Here is a 15994-nt window from a genome sequence, read left to right on the forward strand (position 1 = left end):
ACTGTCAGCACCTCTAGCTTCATTTATTAAAGGGCACATAGTAAAAAAGAGAAGAATATCAATTTGAGGTGCTTTTTAAAAAAGCTAAGATTTCTTATTTCTGTGTCTCTGTGCTTTCCGTGTCTGCCCATGAACCCAGCTAGTATTCTGTTCAGTTCTTATTATAACTTCTGAAACAGATTATATAAAAAATGAAAGCTGACTGAACAGATGCAAAAAAAAAAAAGGAGCAGACAATGTGTTCTGTTCAAAATTGGCCATTTAAAAGATGAATCAGACTGTACAGGTGCAAAGAATGGACTTACTGTAAGGAATTCTGTACTTCACAGTATACATGGTCAGTTTAATGACATGACCATGATTCCAGGAGATTTTGCCTGTTCTCTAAATCTGTTTTATTCTCAAACTAGTCAAAAACAGTGAACTGGGGAAAAATTGCTGAAAGCAAGCAGCTGCTTGACATGGCGTTATGCTGGGTGACCTTCACCAGGGAATAAGCACATAATTGAATCAGGTAAGGTGCCCTGGCATTAGCCTCTCCCTGCAGAAAATACTGACTGCCCTCTGCTGGGAACTCTAGCTAAAGGCAGCATCCTGGATTGCTTGGCAACTCCTGTAGGCACTCCTGACAGTATAACTGAGGTGAAATAAATACTTCCATATTTTATCTTTGTGGGGCTGCCCAGGGGAAGTAATGGCTTCTAATTCTCTCAGTTGCCATTCTTTAAAATAGACTTATTCACACTGTTTTTCATTATATAGTAGTGCGTGACTGCAGCTAAGTATAAACCTGCAACTAAAATGCTGGCATGTTAGCGTCTTTATACAAATCAGGCCTTGTTTCTGCTTTAATTCCAGGCTCTTACAAGGTTCTGTTGATTCAAAAGACTGGATGTGACAAGGTTCCTGTAGTGGTTGTGACAATACTGGAATTTGTGTCTGGTATTTTTTATTTAAGCAAGTCAGCAGATAATTGTAATTTATCAATAAGTGCACATTATTTATTTATTTAAGATATTTACGTGCTGATGCTTCAGAGTTTGGGAGAATATGCCTAAGAATAGATAAAGGTAAAGGTACCCCCCTGTGCAGGCACCAGTTGGTCACCACTGAATCTGGTGCCTAGAAAATGTTTTTAAAGGAGAGTTCGATACAGCATTTAAATCTCGAAGAAATCTGGGTAATTTACATTACATATGTAGAAGATATTGGAAAAAAGATAACTGCTGCATTGGTAACTTACCTGGATTCTTTTGCTCTCCACTACAAGGATTAACTGTTCTTTTCTCAGAATAATTTTTTAATCTAACACAGTAACTGCTCAGCTGCTTCCTGCTCATGGCAACTTCTCCTCCTCCTTCTAAACGCCTGAAAAGTCAGTTTTTTGAGAAGTGAAAGGAGAACAGTAAACCTGTTGGGACTAGGGGTCCCAACCCCAGGATTTCCACCCTCTTCCCCCGCTCCCCCAAAAAACGGAAGCGGGGGGAGAGGGGGGAAACCGCGCCAAGGAGGCGCCTTGTGCGGCGGACGGGATGATCCACGAGCTGCTGCTGGCCCTGCGGGGCTACACGGGCGGCCTCTTCGGCGGCTCCGGCCTGCAGGTGGCTGGGCTGGGCTGGGCATGGCGAGAGGTGGGCTGGGCGTGGCTGTGTGGGCTGGGCCTGACGGCTCCCCCCCCGCTCAGGTGTGCCCAGAGCTGCCCTTCCTGCACCCCAGCGAGAGCGGCCTGCTAGCCCGTGTGTGCCGCCTGGGCGCCTGCTACATCCGCTTCAGCGACTTCATGGAGCACTGAACCTCCAGCCCCAGCAGCAGCCCCTGCTCCTGCCCCCCACCGCCCCCACCTCCAGCAGCAGCAGGTGAGCCCCCCTGAAGAACCTCCCCGCCCAAGCACCAGCCTCCGCCTCCCTCTCTGCACCTGCAGCAACATCCCCACCACCACAACTGCAGCAGGTGAGCTTTTGGCCTTGCTCCCCCCCTTCGGCGGCTCCCGCGGGGAGGAAGGGGCGTCTGGGCCGGGCTGGGCTCTGAGCCCCCTTTAGCCGCGGAGAAGGAGGCGCCGAGAGCGGTTCGGGCACGTCCCCGCCAGCCTCGCTGCTGCTGACCAGCTGCTGCTGCTGCTTCTGGATAGCTGGCGTTCCTGCGGGCTGGCGGGCGGCTCAGTCCTCCTTTCTTCCATCCGGCAGGCGAAGGGGGCGAGGGAGAGAAGAGGCGAGAGAGAAGGAGTGGGGGCGGCTCGGCAGCGCCGCCTTATCCCGGCCAGAGGCAGAGCCAGCCGCGGGCAGCCCGCCTCGTCACGCATGTGTGCGTCGGGGGATGAAATAAACAATAAACAGGGCCCGGTGAGTGGCAGTGGGGTGCTGTGGGGCGGCAGGCTGGCTGGCAGGGTTGGCCGCTTTTGGCCTTGCTCCCTCCCCCTCCGGTGGCTCCTGCGGGGAGGAGGGGGCGTCTGGGCCATCTCTTTAAATTCAGTTATGCTTGCCACACCCTTGCTCCTGGCTCCGCCCCAATGTCTCCTGGCTCCACCCCCAAAGTCTCCTGGCTCCACCCCCAAAGTCCCCAGATTTTTCTTGTATTGGACTTGGCAACCCTAGTTGGGACATTGTTTAGTAACTCAAATTCCTCCTTCTTTGCAGGCCTCAACTTTCCTAGTGACTATTTATTTACAATTTATAACAGAAAGTTTCTTTAAGAATAGTCCCTTTGAACTAAGAAACGGGATTTTATTTATTTATATTTCATTTATATCCCATTTTTCTTCCATCATGACTGCTGATCCCCATTGGTTTGCCATTCTTCTGCTGCCCAACCTGTATGGCTTCAGCAATATTGTTGTATGCAGGGCTTGCATGTTTGAGGCATGGTACTTCAGAGTGACTGCCACTCACAAAAGCAGTATCATCACTGGGGTAAACTGACCTATTGAGGCACAGTACATTTCTACAGTGCACATTCTTCCTTGTTTGAAACATGGAGCTAGACACAGGTAAATATGTGGTGTGCGAGAAAGACGGACAAGGTGGTTGGATTAACAACTGTTGGAGGCTGGCTTTTCCTGTTGGAATTGTTTTGAGTTTTTCTGAAGACTTCTGGCAGCTGGCTTCTGTTCTGAAACCTTTTATCATGTCATTTGTTTATGTATAGTACAATAAAGATAAAAGACAACTACTCCATCATGAAACATTTTTCTCAGTTGACAACTTTATGTACATCTCTCATGAATTTAATTTCAAAACTACAAAGAGCAGTACATTGGAATCCCTTTGTGTATGTTGCATCCTTTGTTCAACGAGCTTGATAAATGGCCTGTGCCATAACTAGGGTTACCAGTCCCCAGTTGGGGTGGAGTATCCCGTGGTTTGGAGCCTCTCCCTCCAGTTCTGGACTATCAGAAACTGGAAGAAATTTCTCTCCCCAAAAAAGCAAGAACTGAATGTAAACATGACATACCTACATCACCCAGCAACGCCCCAAGAACATGGGCTATCCGAGCGAACAGGCGCCGTGTTACAAACATTAATGCACAGCATGCTCGAGGATGCAAAGCTGCCAATTCGTTATTGGGCGGAAGCGATGCATTGCTCGGCATACGTACATAATAGGGTTTGGTGTAAGCCTGTAAATGATTTGCCTTATAAGCGGCTATATAACCACTGCCCAGATTTGAGCTTTCTGAGGGTATTTGGAACCCAAGCCTGGGTGAATATTCCTCTGAAACATAGAAGGAAAGGAGGTGACCGGGCAGTGAGCCTAACCTTTCTGGGCTACCAGCCAGAAACCAAATCATATCGCTTTTGTGATAAGCGGGCGAAGCTAACTTTTAGTAGGTCCGCTGGATTTAGTGAGTCCAGCTGGGCAAGATTGCACTCTACGGAAAGAGACCTGGGAATGCTGCCAAGTACTGATAAGAATGTTGGAGCGCAGCCCAGAAGCCCAGCCCAGGAGGTGGCACCCAGTGGGGCTGGAGAAGGTGAGCCGAATCCTGGCACAGGGCCACGGGTGTCGGCTAGAGCCACAAAAGGCATCCCTCCTGCTAGATACGGGTTCCCAAGTGCAAACCAAGTCAGCACCCCTGAACCTGAAACATACGAGGAGGTGCTGAAGCTAGATAGTAAAGAAAGGCTAGCATGGTTTGCCGCAATGCAGAAGGAATATGATTCCTTGCTGAAAAACAGAGTGTTTACTGAGGTGCTAAGGCCGGGCAACCGGAACATTATCTCCTGTAGGTGGACCTACCGGTTAAAGAAAGACGCAAATGGAGCCGTGCAACGAAAGGCCAGGTTAGTGGCCAGAGGGTTCAGCCAAAGGAAGGGATTGGATTATCAGCAAGTGTTTGCCCCCACTTTAAAAGCTGAAACCCTCAGGGCAGCATTGTGTAAGGCTGGAAGTACGGGGCAACAAGCCCATCACTTTGACTTCGAGACAGCCTATTTGAACTCCCCCTTAGACCAGGAGCTGTTTATGGAACAAATCCCCGGTTTTGATGGTGGGAGTGGTGTGTTAAAACTGAACAAAGCCTTGTATGGTTTGAAACAAGCCGGACACGCATGGTACAAGTGTTTGAAGTCAGCATTAATGAAAGTAGGATTCAACCAGCATCTGGCAGACCCTTGCATGTTTAGCAGGGTGGTGGGAGAGTCCAGAATGATAGTCCTCATCTTTGTGGACGATCTGATTGTCTTAGTGGACTCCAACCAACAATTAGCATGGTTTCAAGAAACAGCCAGTAAGCTGTTCACTATCAAGCACCTGGGGCCAGTGAGCTACTACCTAGGGGTGGAAATAGCGAGGAGGGCCGATGGTTGTTTTGAACTGTCCCAGAGCAACAAAGTGAGAGCGCTGCTAGCTCAGTATGGTATGAACGAAGCTAGCAGTGTGCAAACGCCCATGACCACAGGTTATAGCAAGGAACCTGAAGGTGAGATATTCAAGAATGTACCATTATACCAGTCCCTGATCGGGTCCTTATTGCACCTAGCGTGCTGGACCAGGCCAGATATCAGCTATGCGGTACATATATTGTGCCAGAAAAATGCTGAACCCCACCACAAAGATTGGGTGGCGGCTAAAAGAGTACTACGTTACCTCAGCGGCACAATAGAACGTAAGCTATCCCTCAGAGTAGGAGAAAAACCTGAACTACGCGCCTATGCTGACGCAAGCTGGGGGGACCGGCCCAAGGCAAAATCAACCACAGGAATTGGAATATTTCTGGGAGATGCCCTAGTAGTATGGAAAGCCACCAAGCAGACCCTGGTGGCATGTAGCACGTGTGAGGCAGAGTACGGTGCCATAAACGAATGTGTACTTAACCTAGAGTGGGCAGTACAACTGATGAGGGACTTTAGCATACCTGTAAATTTGCCAGTTTCAGTATATACTGACAACTCAGCAGCCAAAGAACTGACGGAGAACCAAGCTGCTCGAGGGAAAAGCAAGCATATACTTATCAGGTACCAAAATGTGAAGGAAGCAGCGGCTAAAAACCTCATAAAAATAATAAAGTGTACATCGGATGAGAATGCCGCTGATATATTCACGAAATGTTTAACTGCAAGTGAACATGAAAACTGTGTAAAGTGTTTGGGTATACTGGGTTTAAATAGATTAGGAGGTGTGTTGGAGCAAGAATCTACATAAACCCAGTCTGACAGCTACAGTATGACAGCTGGTGATCTAGCTGCCAGGCTAGGTCACAGTGACCTGATCAGCAGACCGGCTTGAGCCGGCAGAAGCCAAGTGATGCAATCTGCTGAGTCAGCATGGCCAGGATTGGCTGCTTGGACTATATATGATCTGTGTGTGCATCACACAGGTCTCTCCCTGTGAGATGGTGGTTAGGCGAAGCACTTTGTCCGTGGAGGTGATATTGTATAGACTGCACAAGAGAGCACTTGTCGTGTATATATGTTAATACACCTTTTGGCACTAGTTGCACGCGTCTGCCTGATTTTCTTTCCTGAAGCCCTGTGTCGGGCAAGTCATCTCCCTCACTCTGCTACTCCCGCTCCGACAAAGCACATCAGTGATGTTGGGGGGGGGGGGGCGGGGAGAAGGGATGCTCTGGTTTTGGGGCAGAACTATGGTTTGAATCTAATTCTACCATGGAGTTTTGCCCACAAACCAGAATGTCACCCCCGAGATGCCTGCGATACTCAGAAATGACGTAGGTATGTCACATTTATTTCCTACTTCTTCCTTTGCTCCCAGGAAGTGCACTCCTGATTCCCTGCCCACTCAGCTGAGGGACCTGGCAACCCTAGCCATAACACTGGCTGGAGACAATGTCTGTTGGAGATTGATGTGCTGTAGGGCCACAGGTTCCTGGACATGTATTGATGTAGCCAAGGTTCTTGTTAGTCCTATTGTATTTAACTTTATTATTGTTGTTGTCATGGTTTATGAAGCACCTAAATTGGCTAGAGAATATTTCAAGGCCCAGCCAATGAACTTGTAGTCAAAGGCTGATACTACTACCCTCTCAGCAGTCATGGACAGACCCAGTGCTGTGGGTGAGACCTCAACCTATCTCTTACTAATTCTTGATACCTTTCAGCAGAATCTCCAAGTTTCCTTCCTGTTTCAGCCATGCTCAGTGGTGGTAGCTAATGTAAGCTATCTCACACACTGATAAAACATTAACAAATATGGTGTGATATAAAAAAGTAAGTAGGTTGTGAGTGGTTAATCATAAGACAACAGATCTGAGCTGTGATAAGAATTGAAAGTATGGCTATCACACCCACTGCTATGGCGACGCCAGCCTATCGCCTCCTGCCTCAGCGAGGGCAGCTAAATATACGTTAGTCTCTTCGGGGGTCTGATACGGTAGATGAGCAGGGGACCACTGCAGATTTGAAGTCTTTCCCAATCACACAGGCACCAGAGAACATAACAGCAAACTATAGTTCTTTATTTACAAAATAGGCTTTAACTGGGGGATGGGATGTCTGTACAGAGGCTAGTTTGTATCTTGTAGGAATAACATTTCCTATACAGTATGTCGGCTAGACCCTCCAGCAATGCTCTGAGGTATTTCAGGGTACACAGTTCTTCTGTTAATCCACTCTCCTAAACTTTAATCAGGCTGGCCTCTTGGGCTTTGAGTGCCCGGTCCCTCGAGTCGTCTGGTTTGACAAGCCCCAGCTCTCCTGACTCCCTCAGAACCACGGCTCTCCCTCAGCCACCTTATAAACTCCTAGGAGCAGTGTATCATAGGTCTGTGACCACTAAGATCTTCCACTTAGACACTCTCTGTCACCTTCCTCTTCCTTAGAGGGCACTCATGACCTAGAGATATGCCTCACGCTCAGCCACCTGGCTGATTTCACAGAGTGTAGATAGAGCTTCACTTCACATCAAGCCTCTCTCACCACACTCTGAGTCCAACTCTCTCTTTCTGGTTGTTTTTTTCTGACAGTTCACCTCTGAGCCATTAGCTAATAATAATAATAAATAATAAATTTATTTATACCCCGCCCTCCCCGCCGAGGCAGGCTCAGGGCGGCTGTCACTCAGGACTGTCACTCAGGACTTGAGAGTTCTGAGCACTTCTGGCCTCCACCTTTGGGTCACATGACTCAGGGCTCTCTGAGTCCTCAGCTTCTCCATTAACCCTTTGATTCCGTCACAATGGCTATGAAGCATCAGTTTTAAACCAGATATATTGGGCTTACGCTTGTGGCAATGCTGTGAAGTTCATGAACCTCTAGAGGAAGTGTAATTTGTTTTGCAGAAAGATGGAGAGCTAGATAAGGATATGGAAGCTGTGTAGGGATCTCGGGGCCCCTGCATTGCCTGTACGCACATCTCTGCAGGGAAAAACTGACCTCTGTTGAGCCACTGCAGTCAGGCAATGGGCCTTGCATTGGATCGTGCCCCGTCAACTTAATGTATGTTGTAAATGTTTGAAGTATTACATCAATAATACTACTCCTCCTGTTGTTTACATTTAAGGTATTGGAGCTTTGTAAACATTGACATATAGTGCAAAATTTGGTTATACACGTTTTATATTCTAACAGACACTGTGGTCTTCAAAGATTGCTTTGAAAGCTGATTATAACATAATCCTGCTACTGTTTATACTCAGCATGGGCAAATCCAAAGTAAATGCCTGTAAAGTAACTAATAATTAAGGATGTAAAGAATAAAGATAAATAACATTAGTGTTTAAATAATTTGTTTCAGTATTTTAAAGGTTTGTGAAAAAGAAATGTTCAATTCAGCTCAGTAAATTATTACATTTTGTTGTTTTTACTTGCAGTAAAAACATCTGAATGAAACTGAGATTGTGTCCCATGTTTTAGTAGCTTCTTGGGGAAAGGATAAATGCCATTGACATCTTTTGTGGAATTCTGCTCATATGATGTATGAGCATTGAACTAATATTTTGGATTAATATTAGTTCAATGTGGCATATGAATAAGATGACTTAATGGTTTACAAACTGGGTATGTTCAACCCTGCAGTTAGTTGTGATTCAGATGATTCAATGAGCTAGAGGTTTGTTGGTTGGCATCAAACTGGGAATTCAAACCAGAGTTTGTAGCTGGCTTGCTAGCCAGTTTGTCTTAACTATGATATCAGTTTGTCATGATATCTGAATTCACAAAATGCAGGTTGTCGAATAATGTCTTAGTGCCACTACAGAGACAACAGTGTAGGGAGAATGTCTTCTGTTCTGGGCAGTGGTGGTATGTAAAAGTAGCCAAATAAATGTGTTTCTTGCATCTTGCTGATAAACTTTGGCTTTTGTAACAAGTTATGATCATAAATGTCTTGAGGAAACTTGAAAGATATTGTATAGGATGAGAGGTTTTTCATATTTAGACTACTTTTTTAACAGAACCCATTCTATAGTTGATACATAGAATCTCTTGAGCTGAATAGCAATATTACTTATTACTACACATTTATGCATTTTCTTTGTTTTAGCCACAGGACCAAGTCTTCAGGCTGGCCTCCCCCTTCAGGAACCTGGAACTTGAACCAGGGACCTTCCTATGGATGGGAGATGACGGCAAACAGAGATGGGAGAGACTTCTTCATCAAGTAAGTGGATGAACTGTACACATAGATTGCCCGGAGGTTTGGGCTTGGGTGCCACCAATATGCAGATGACACCCAGCTCTATCTACCAATGGATGGCCAGCCTGACTGCGTCCCGGAAAACCTGGACCTAGCATTGCAGGCCGTGGCAGGTTGGCTCAGGCTGAGTGGGTTGAAGTTGAATCCAACGAAGACAGAGGTCCTTTGCTTGGGCCGCAGTGCCCTGGGAAGGGAAATCCCCCTTCCGGTTTTTGACGGTGTGTCGCTGAAAGCGGCCCATACGGTCAAGAGCTTGGGGGTTCTTCTGGAGCCTTCATTATCCATGGAGGCACAGATAGCGGCCACTGCCAAGTCCGCGTTTTTTCATCTTCGACGGGCGAAGCAGTTGGCCCCCTTCCTTGGGTGCCAGGACCTGGCAACAGTGATCCATGCAACGGCTGGACTACTGTAATGCCCTTTACATGGGGCTGCCCTTGTGCTGAACCCGGTGGCTGCAGTGAGTGCAGAACATGGCGGCTAGGCTGCTGTTGGGGCTTTCAAGATGGGAGCATGTACAGCCGGGGCTGCGCGGACTGCACTGGCTGCCGGTGGTGTACCGAGTTCATTACAAAGTGCTGGTTATTACCTTTAAAGCCCTATATGGCCGAGGACCTGCCTACTTGAGGGACCATCTCTCCCCAGAGAGCGCTGAGGTCAGCTGGAAAGAACCAGCTGAATATCCCTGGGCCAAGGGAGGCCAGATTGAAGACTACCCGGGATCGGGCCTTCTCTATAGCAGCTCCTCTACTGTGGAATCAACTCCCGGAGGAGGTGCGGGCCCTGCGATGTCTAGACCAATTCTGCAGGGCCTGCAAGATCTACCTCTTTAAAATAGCCTTCACTTAATACCGAGCCAAGGAAGCCTCGCTGGATATGTCTTAGCCACTAAATTTTATAGAAGACCTTAGTTATAGCACCATAATGTTAATTTTAATACAAGTTGTTTTAATGATTTAAGGATGATTTTATATAATTGCAATTGTAATTATCATGTATGGTTTTATTATACATTGTATTTATGTGTTGTGAGCCACCCTGAGCCTGCTTCGGCGAGGAGGGTGGGATATAAATAAAAAGTATTATTATTATTGTTGTTGTTGTTGTTGTTATATTTAGATCCAAGTAGGGTTGCCAAGTCCAATTCAAGAAGTATCTGGGGACTTTGGGGATAGAGACAGGAGACTTTGGGGGTGGAGCCAGGATACATTGGGGGGTGGAGCCACAAGCAAAGTTGTGACAAGCACAATTGAACGGAGTTCTGGCCATCACTTTTAAAAGAACCACACACCTTTTAAATGCCTTCCCTATATTAGAAATAATGGATAGCAGCACCTTCTTTTGGGGTTCATAGAATTGGGCCCCCTGGTCCAATCTTTTTGAAACTTGGAGAACATTTTGAGGAGAATCATCAGATGCTATGCTGAAAATATGGTGCCTCTACCTCAAAGAGACAAAAAACAGCCCCTCCAGAGCCCCAGATACCCCCAGATCAATTCTCCATTATACCCTATGGAAATCGATCTCCATAGGGAATAATGAAGTGCCCAGCAGACATCCCCACCCTGTTTCTGATGACTCTGAAGTGAGGGACTGGCATCTCTACTCACGAGTTGCTGAACTTCCAACTTCTTCCAAGTAACACAGAGCAACCAAAGGTTCAGGTTTACCTTTCCTATGTAAACTACCTCTGAAAAGATTGTGCAAACAACGGAGGGTCTGGGCTGCTTTCACAGTCACTGGGAGCAGCCATGTTGTTCTGCCTGCTCCCCCCACCCCCATTCAGCCTTAAAAACACAGAAACACCATCCCAAGAAGCAGCCTTTCCAAGTGGAGGTGGAAAGGCACATGGTGGCTATGTGGGTGGGGCTTCCCCCCCCCCCCCCAGCCAGCAGACTGGGAGTGGGAAGGGGCTTGGTAAAGCGGGAGAACCCCTGCTGGGACCTGGGGATTGGCAAGCCTAGATCCAAGCATGCCTCATGAATGAACATGTGCTGGTTTCAAATATTTCAGTCAAGAGGGGATACCATCTTGTGTCCAAAGGGACTATATATATTTAAATTTGTTGAACCTTCATCCAAAAGTCAGAATGCAAATTTAATAAGAACAACAATAATAATTAAAGTAGTATTACAGTGTGATCCTAAGGACCACTTTCCTGGGTATAAGCCCGCTGACTAGGCTTTGGTAGGATTCTGAAAACATCTGTTTAGAATTGTTTCTAAATTATGGTATTCTTAGAACCTAAAATTTCCCCTTTTCTGGTAACCTGTCTCATGTAACAAGTGCATTTACGTATTACTAATATTTCTCTTAACAAAAAATTAATAGGCTGAAAATATTTTCATAGTGAAAATACTTTTCAAGCATTTAGTGATTCCACACTGCCTTTATGACAATAAACTGCATTTTAAAAAAGGAAAGTCTAGGGATATCTGCTTAGATTTAGGTTTTGTTGAAAGCCTTGTGACTTAATAACACATAATTGGTATGACCTGATTAAGCATTTTAAAATCTCATATGATTTCAATGGGAGATTTATGCTTGTGAAATCAGTGGGGTTTAGCATATAGAATATAGAATGGAATACCTGGATGCTGTTTACTATCTGCTGAAAACACTCCGGATTCTTGATTATGACCTGACATGGAACCCTACAGTATACTTCTAAAGATGGTGCTATGTCATTGAACAGGCTTATGGAAATGCAGCATCTGGCACAATAATTACGGCTTGTTTTTCCTGTGTTGATAATGAGACTCAGTATCAAATTCCATGAACTCAGAATGATTTTAGAAAATCAGTAACCCTACATTTTGACTTAGTAGTCAGTATGATGTGCCTATTTGTGTTGTGTTCCTTGCGTGAGAGACTTCAGTATCCATGATTCTGTGGCAACGAAATAATTTAAAATAGAAAAGACAAAACAAACATTTGAACACAAAGTAGTGTATCTCCCCATTGAGTTAACCGACTATCATTTAGTATTATGTAGCGAATGGCAACTATACCTTCAGCAGTTGTCAGACACAAAGCCAAGCTGTGCAACTCATGAGACACTGTGGTATATCTTTGTCACAGCTGTCTATAGCAGGGGTGGCCAACGGTAGCTCTCCAGATGTTTTTTGCCTACAACTCTCATCAACCCCAGCCAGCATGGCCAATGGCTGGGGCTGATGGGAGTTGTAGGCAAAAAACATCTGGAGAGCTACCGTTGGCCACCCCTGGTCTATGGCTAAAAACTACAGGGCAACAAGCAGTGACTATTGTAGGAACTTTGTGAAGGGCCAGAATGCAGGTTTCTAGCAGAGGTGTCAGGCTGGTCTGGTGCTTCTTCCCAACATTGCCTCCTGCCTGCCTCACTGGGTTTCGTATAGCCCTTGGATGTTATGCTGTGTACCCATGAATTAAAGCAAAGCCAAAAAAATAAATCTTACAGCATCTTAAAGATAAACAGATGTATTTGTGACAAAAACTTGTATAAATTAGAGCCCAATTCAAAGATGCACTTCATGACTTCTATGAAAATTTATGACACAAACGAATTTTATAGTCCTTATGGACCCAGAAGACTTTCCTGTACAAAATTTGCAATAAATACTGACAGGTATGAATTTGAAATTTGGGTTAAATTTGTAAATCCTAACCTCATCTGCATAATGGTATGTGTATAAAGCCTTATGAGTGCAGTATAGGATCCTCACTAGCACAGTAGCCCACATTCCACCTAATACTGCTCTCTGCGGCACAATGATACTCTAATGGGTTTTAATTTCCTGTGGTAGCACTGGTTATCATTTTGCTTACAATGGTTAGTTATTTCTAACTTGTGCTCTATGGGCAGCCCAATCCAGACATATGTGGCGGGCGGGCGCTCGAGCGTGGGCGGATCTATGGCGCCGCTTGTTGGCTTCCAAAGGGGAGATGGAATACCACGCTGAGAGAGGGAAGAGGGGCCCGACGAGCAAGAGAGAACCCGTCGCCATGGTGATTCCGCCCAGGCGCATGCCATTGGCCTGCCGCCGAGGCGGGGGTGGGGGAGGCGCAGGCTCACGCAGGACCATGGTATTGGCCAGCCGATTCACGTGACCAGGCGAGGCCATCAATCCCCCCACTCCCTCCCGCTGTCACGGACTCTGCCAATGACAGGCTGGTGGCCAGGGGCATGCACGGACAAGCAGGAAATGCCAAGTGCAGAAGTTCTCTGTCCTAGACAGCAGCTGTAATGTGTGTCTGGAAGTGGCCAGACCAAGTCTAAAAGACACCACCCCAGGTTCCCCCCCCCCCCGGTGTTACCCTGCTGCCGCCTCCCACTATGTGCAAGGAACACCTCCCCTGGGGGCCACACTCAGAGTGCGAGCTGCTGGGCATGCATCCACTTCAGCAACCCCCTCCAAGGTGCCCAGTGCACAGCAGCCCTGGGGCGGCACCCCCCCTCCTCTGTCCAGCCACGTGGGGGGCAGCATGGTATCTCATAGCCCATTCCCTGCCCCCAAGAACCAAGTCTGCCCATCCTCCCAGGCACTCCTTCGGAGAGGCACTAACAGAGGGGGGTTGCCTCAGGAACGTGCAGCATATGCCAAGCAGGAGAGACAACAGAGGGCACAGCTCAGACTTTATTCTTCCGGAACAGAGTGCAACAGTTTCCCTGGTGCGCACTGGGCAGTCTCGCCGTGGGTGAGGCTCTGCTCCGAGTGGCGGGCAGAAGCAGCTGAGGGAGTGGAAGGGCGGTGGAGTGGCACACATGGAAGCCTCTCTGTTGGAGTCCCACCTGCAAAATGGAGACAGATATCAAGAGCACCTACAGGGGTGGCGGCTGGAAGAGCAGGCTGCGTTTCAGCCGGGCGCTCTCTTAAAGGGACAGCCTCTGACCCACCTCCCTGCAACAGAGCAGTTGCCACACACACATGCCCCGTGCCCTGCCAGGGGTTGGAAATGCAGCAGAGGGCAGACCAAGGGAAGGGAGCAGGCAGCAGCACAGGGGAGCGAGGTCAGCAGATGCCCCCTGCCGGAGCCCACTGCCTGGTTCAAGTGCCAGAGATGCTCGCACACCAAGTGGTCGAGAGCGAAGGGAGGGGAAGGCTGAGGGGGCAGTGGAACTTAACCAGCCATGGGTGACAGTCCTCGCATGCAGAGCCTCCGGAAGCCTGGAACCTGCAGAGACCTGGAAACAAGAGCAGTTAGCCCCAGGAGAGAGACCTCTCTCTCCGCCTCGCAAGTCAAAGATACTGTCAAAGCAACCGTGAGGTGCAAAACCCGTCACATGTGCCTGCCTGTCCCTCACTCTAAGTCCGTATGGCCAAGAGCTCACCAGCAGAACTTCCTGCCATGCGCTCCTCTCCCTAACAACTGAGTTGTGCAAGGCCAGAGCGAAAGTATTTCTAGGAGGGGGGGAGACCACTATTGGGTGCTGGGGAGGGAGCTCGTCAGCCCGAGGTGCAAGGGGATTGGCAAGGCAATCATGCCGCTCCCTAAGGGGTTTGCGAGCTTCCGCAGCGGTGGAGGCAACCTTTGTTTTTGGTTTCAACGAGTGCCTATGGGGCATGCTACTGTTTTTGCAGGCGTAAAGTTGCGCCTCTCGGCAGGGTGTGTGTCATGGGCTAAACTGCTCAGGAAGTTGCCTAAGCTTGGCCACGCCCCCAACTCCACCCCCTTCTCCTCCTGAACACCACGCTCCACCTCACTTCCACCCATGCTCGGGTGCAGCCCTCAGACATCACTGCCCCCCGCCCACATACCTTCTCTCCGCTGTAGCGATGCCGGTTGTATGTTGGCGCAAAACCTTCCTGCACCCACGTATTTGCTCATCTGCTTCCAAAAGACTTCCCCCCCCCCCGGATTGCGCTCTAAGTGTCTTAAACAGGGCTTTTAAAAAGAAAAAGTCCAGCAAGAATCATTTGCATATTAAGCCACACCCCCTGACACCACCATTGTTTCCCACAAAGTTTTTTGTAGAAAAAGCCCAGTATGAACTCATTTGCATATTAAGCCACACACCCCTGATGCCAAGCCAGCCGGAAATGCATTCCTGTGCATTCCTGCTCAAAAAAAGCCTTTGACCCAGGCTTCATTTGAATCACTTTGGTTTTGCATTCCTTTATTGCAATTTTTTGTGCCAGCTACATTTTTAAAAAAAATGCAAGTGCAGCTGTTCTCCTGAAGCGCCAAGAAAATTTAAAAAAAAAAATCAGTTAGACATAAGCGTGACTAACGATGTGTCATCAACCATCTCTGCTCCCCAACATATCCATAACAGCTAATAATGGGCGTTTTCGCACTGACCTTAATCGGCAGCGACATCCCTCTTCACCGTGCAGGATCTGTGCGGATTTCACACCAATTGCTGCGGAGCACCCAGAAGAGCCGCAAAGTCCTGCGGCTTTTGCGGCGCAAATGGAAACCGCCAAAAACCAGTTTCCATTTGCGCCGCAAAAGCCGCGGGACTTTGCGGCTCTTCCGGGTGCTCCGCAGCAATTGGTGCAAAATCCGCGCAGATCCTGAGCGGTGAAGAGGGACGTCGCTGCCGATTAAGGTCAGTGCGAAAATGCCCAATGTCTTCAATATTCACTGCTGAAGCTCACAAATATACTAATCAGTTTATTTCATGAGTAACAAATGGATTGGTCAAGATCTTTGATTCCCATTTACCATTTTATTGTTTCATATATTCTGTACTTAGCCAGAATATTGCTCCGTATATACATAATATATATCAAGAGAGAAAAGAGCTAGGTTTGCACATGATCTTGTACAAGCAAAACTCTGCTATTTCCATTTATGTTTCTGCTTACACATCTAAGCCTTTAAATGCAAAACTCCACTTTTGTTGTTAAAGAACCTACTGTTAAGGCCTGTGTGTTGACAATGAGGGTACTCTACCTCATACCTCTGTTTGTGTGTATACTAAGAG

General features: G+C 47.4%; 1 protein-coding gene across 5 annotated transcripts in view; it reads left to right on the top strand.

Moving 5' to 3' along the window:
- FRMPD4 (FERM and PDZ domain containing 4) overlaps window positions 1-15994 on the top strand; it is a 378612-nt gene that overhangs the window by 254100 nt on the left and 108518 nt on the right. For all 5 annotated transcript variants that reach the window (XM_060233967.1, XM_060233963.1, XM_060233964.1 and 2 more), the window contains exon 2: window positions 8935-9051. In XM_060233967.1, the coding sequence (XP_060089950.1) occupies window positions 8935-9051 (117 nt within the window). The remainder of the gene's footprint in view (window positions 1-8934; window positions 9052-15994) is intronic.

This window comes from Heteronotia binoei, chromosome 3 (genome assembly GCF_032191835.1).
Source record: "Heteronotia binoei isolate CCM8104 ecotype False Entrance Well chromosome 3, APGP_CSIRO_Hbin_v1, whole genome shotgun sequence".
Classification (NCBI taxonomy): Eukaryota; Metazoa; Chordata; class Lepidosauria; order Squamata; family Gekkonidae; genus Heteronotia; species Heteronotia binoei.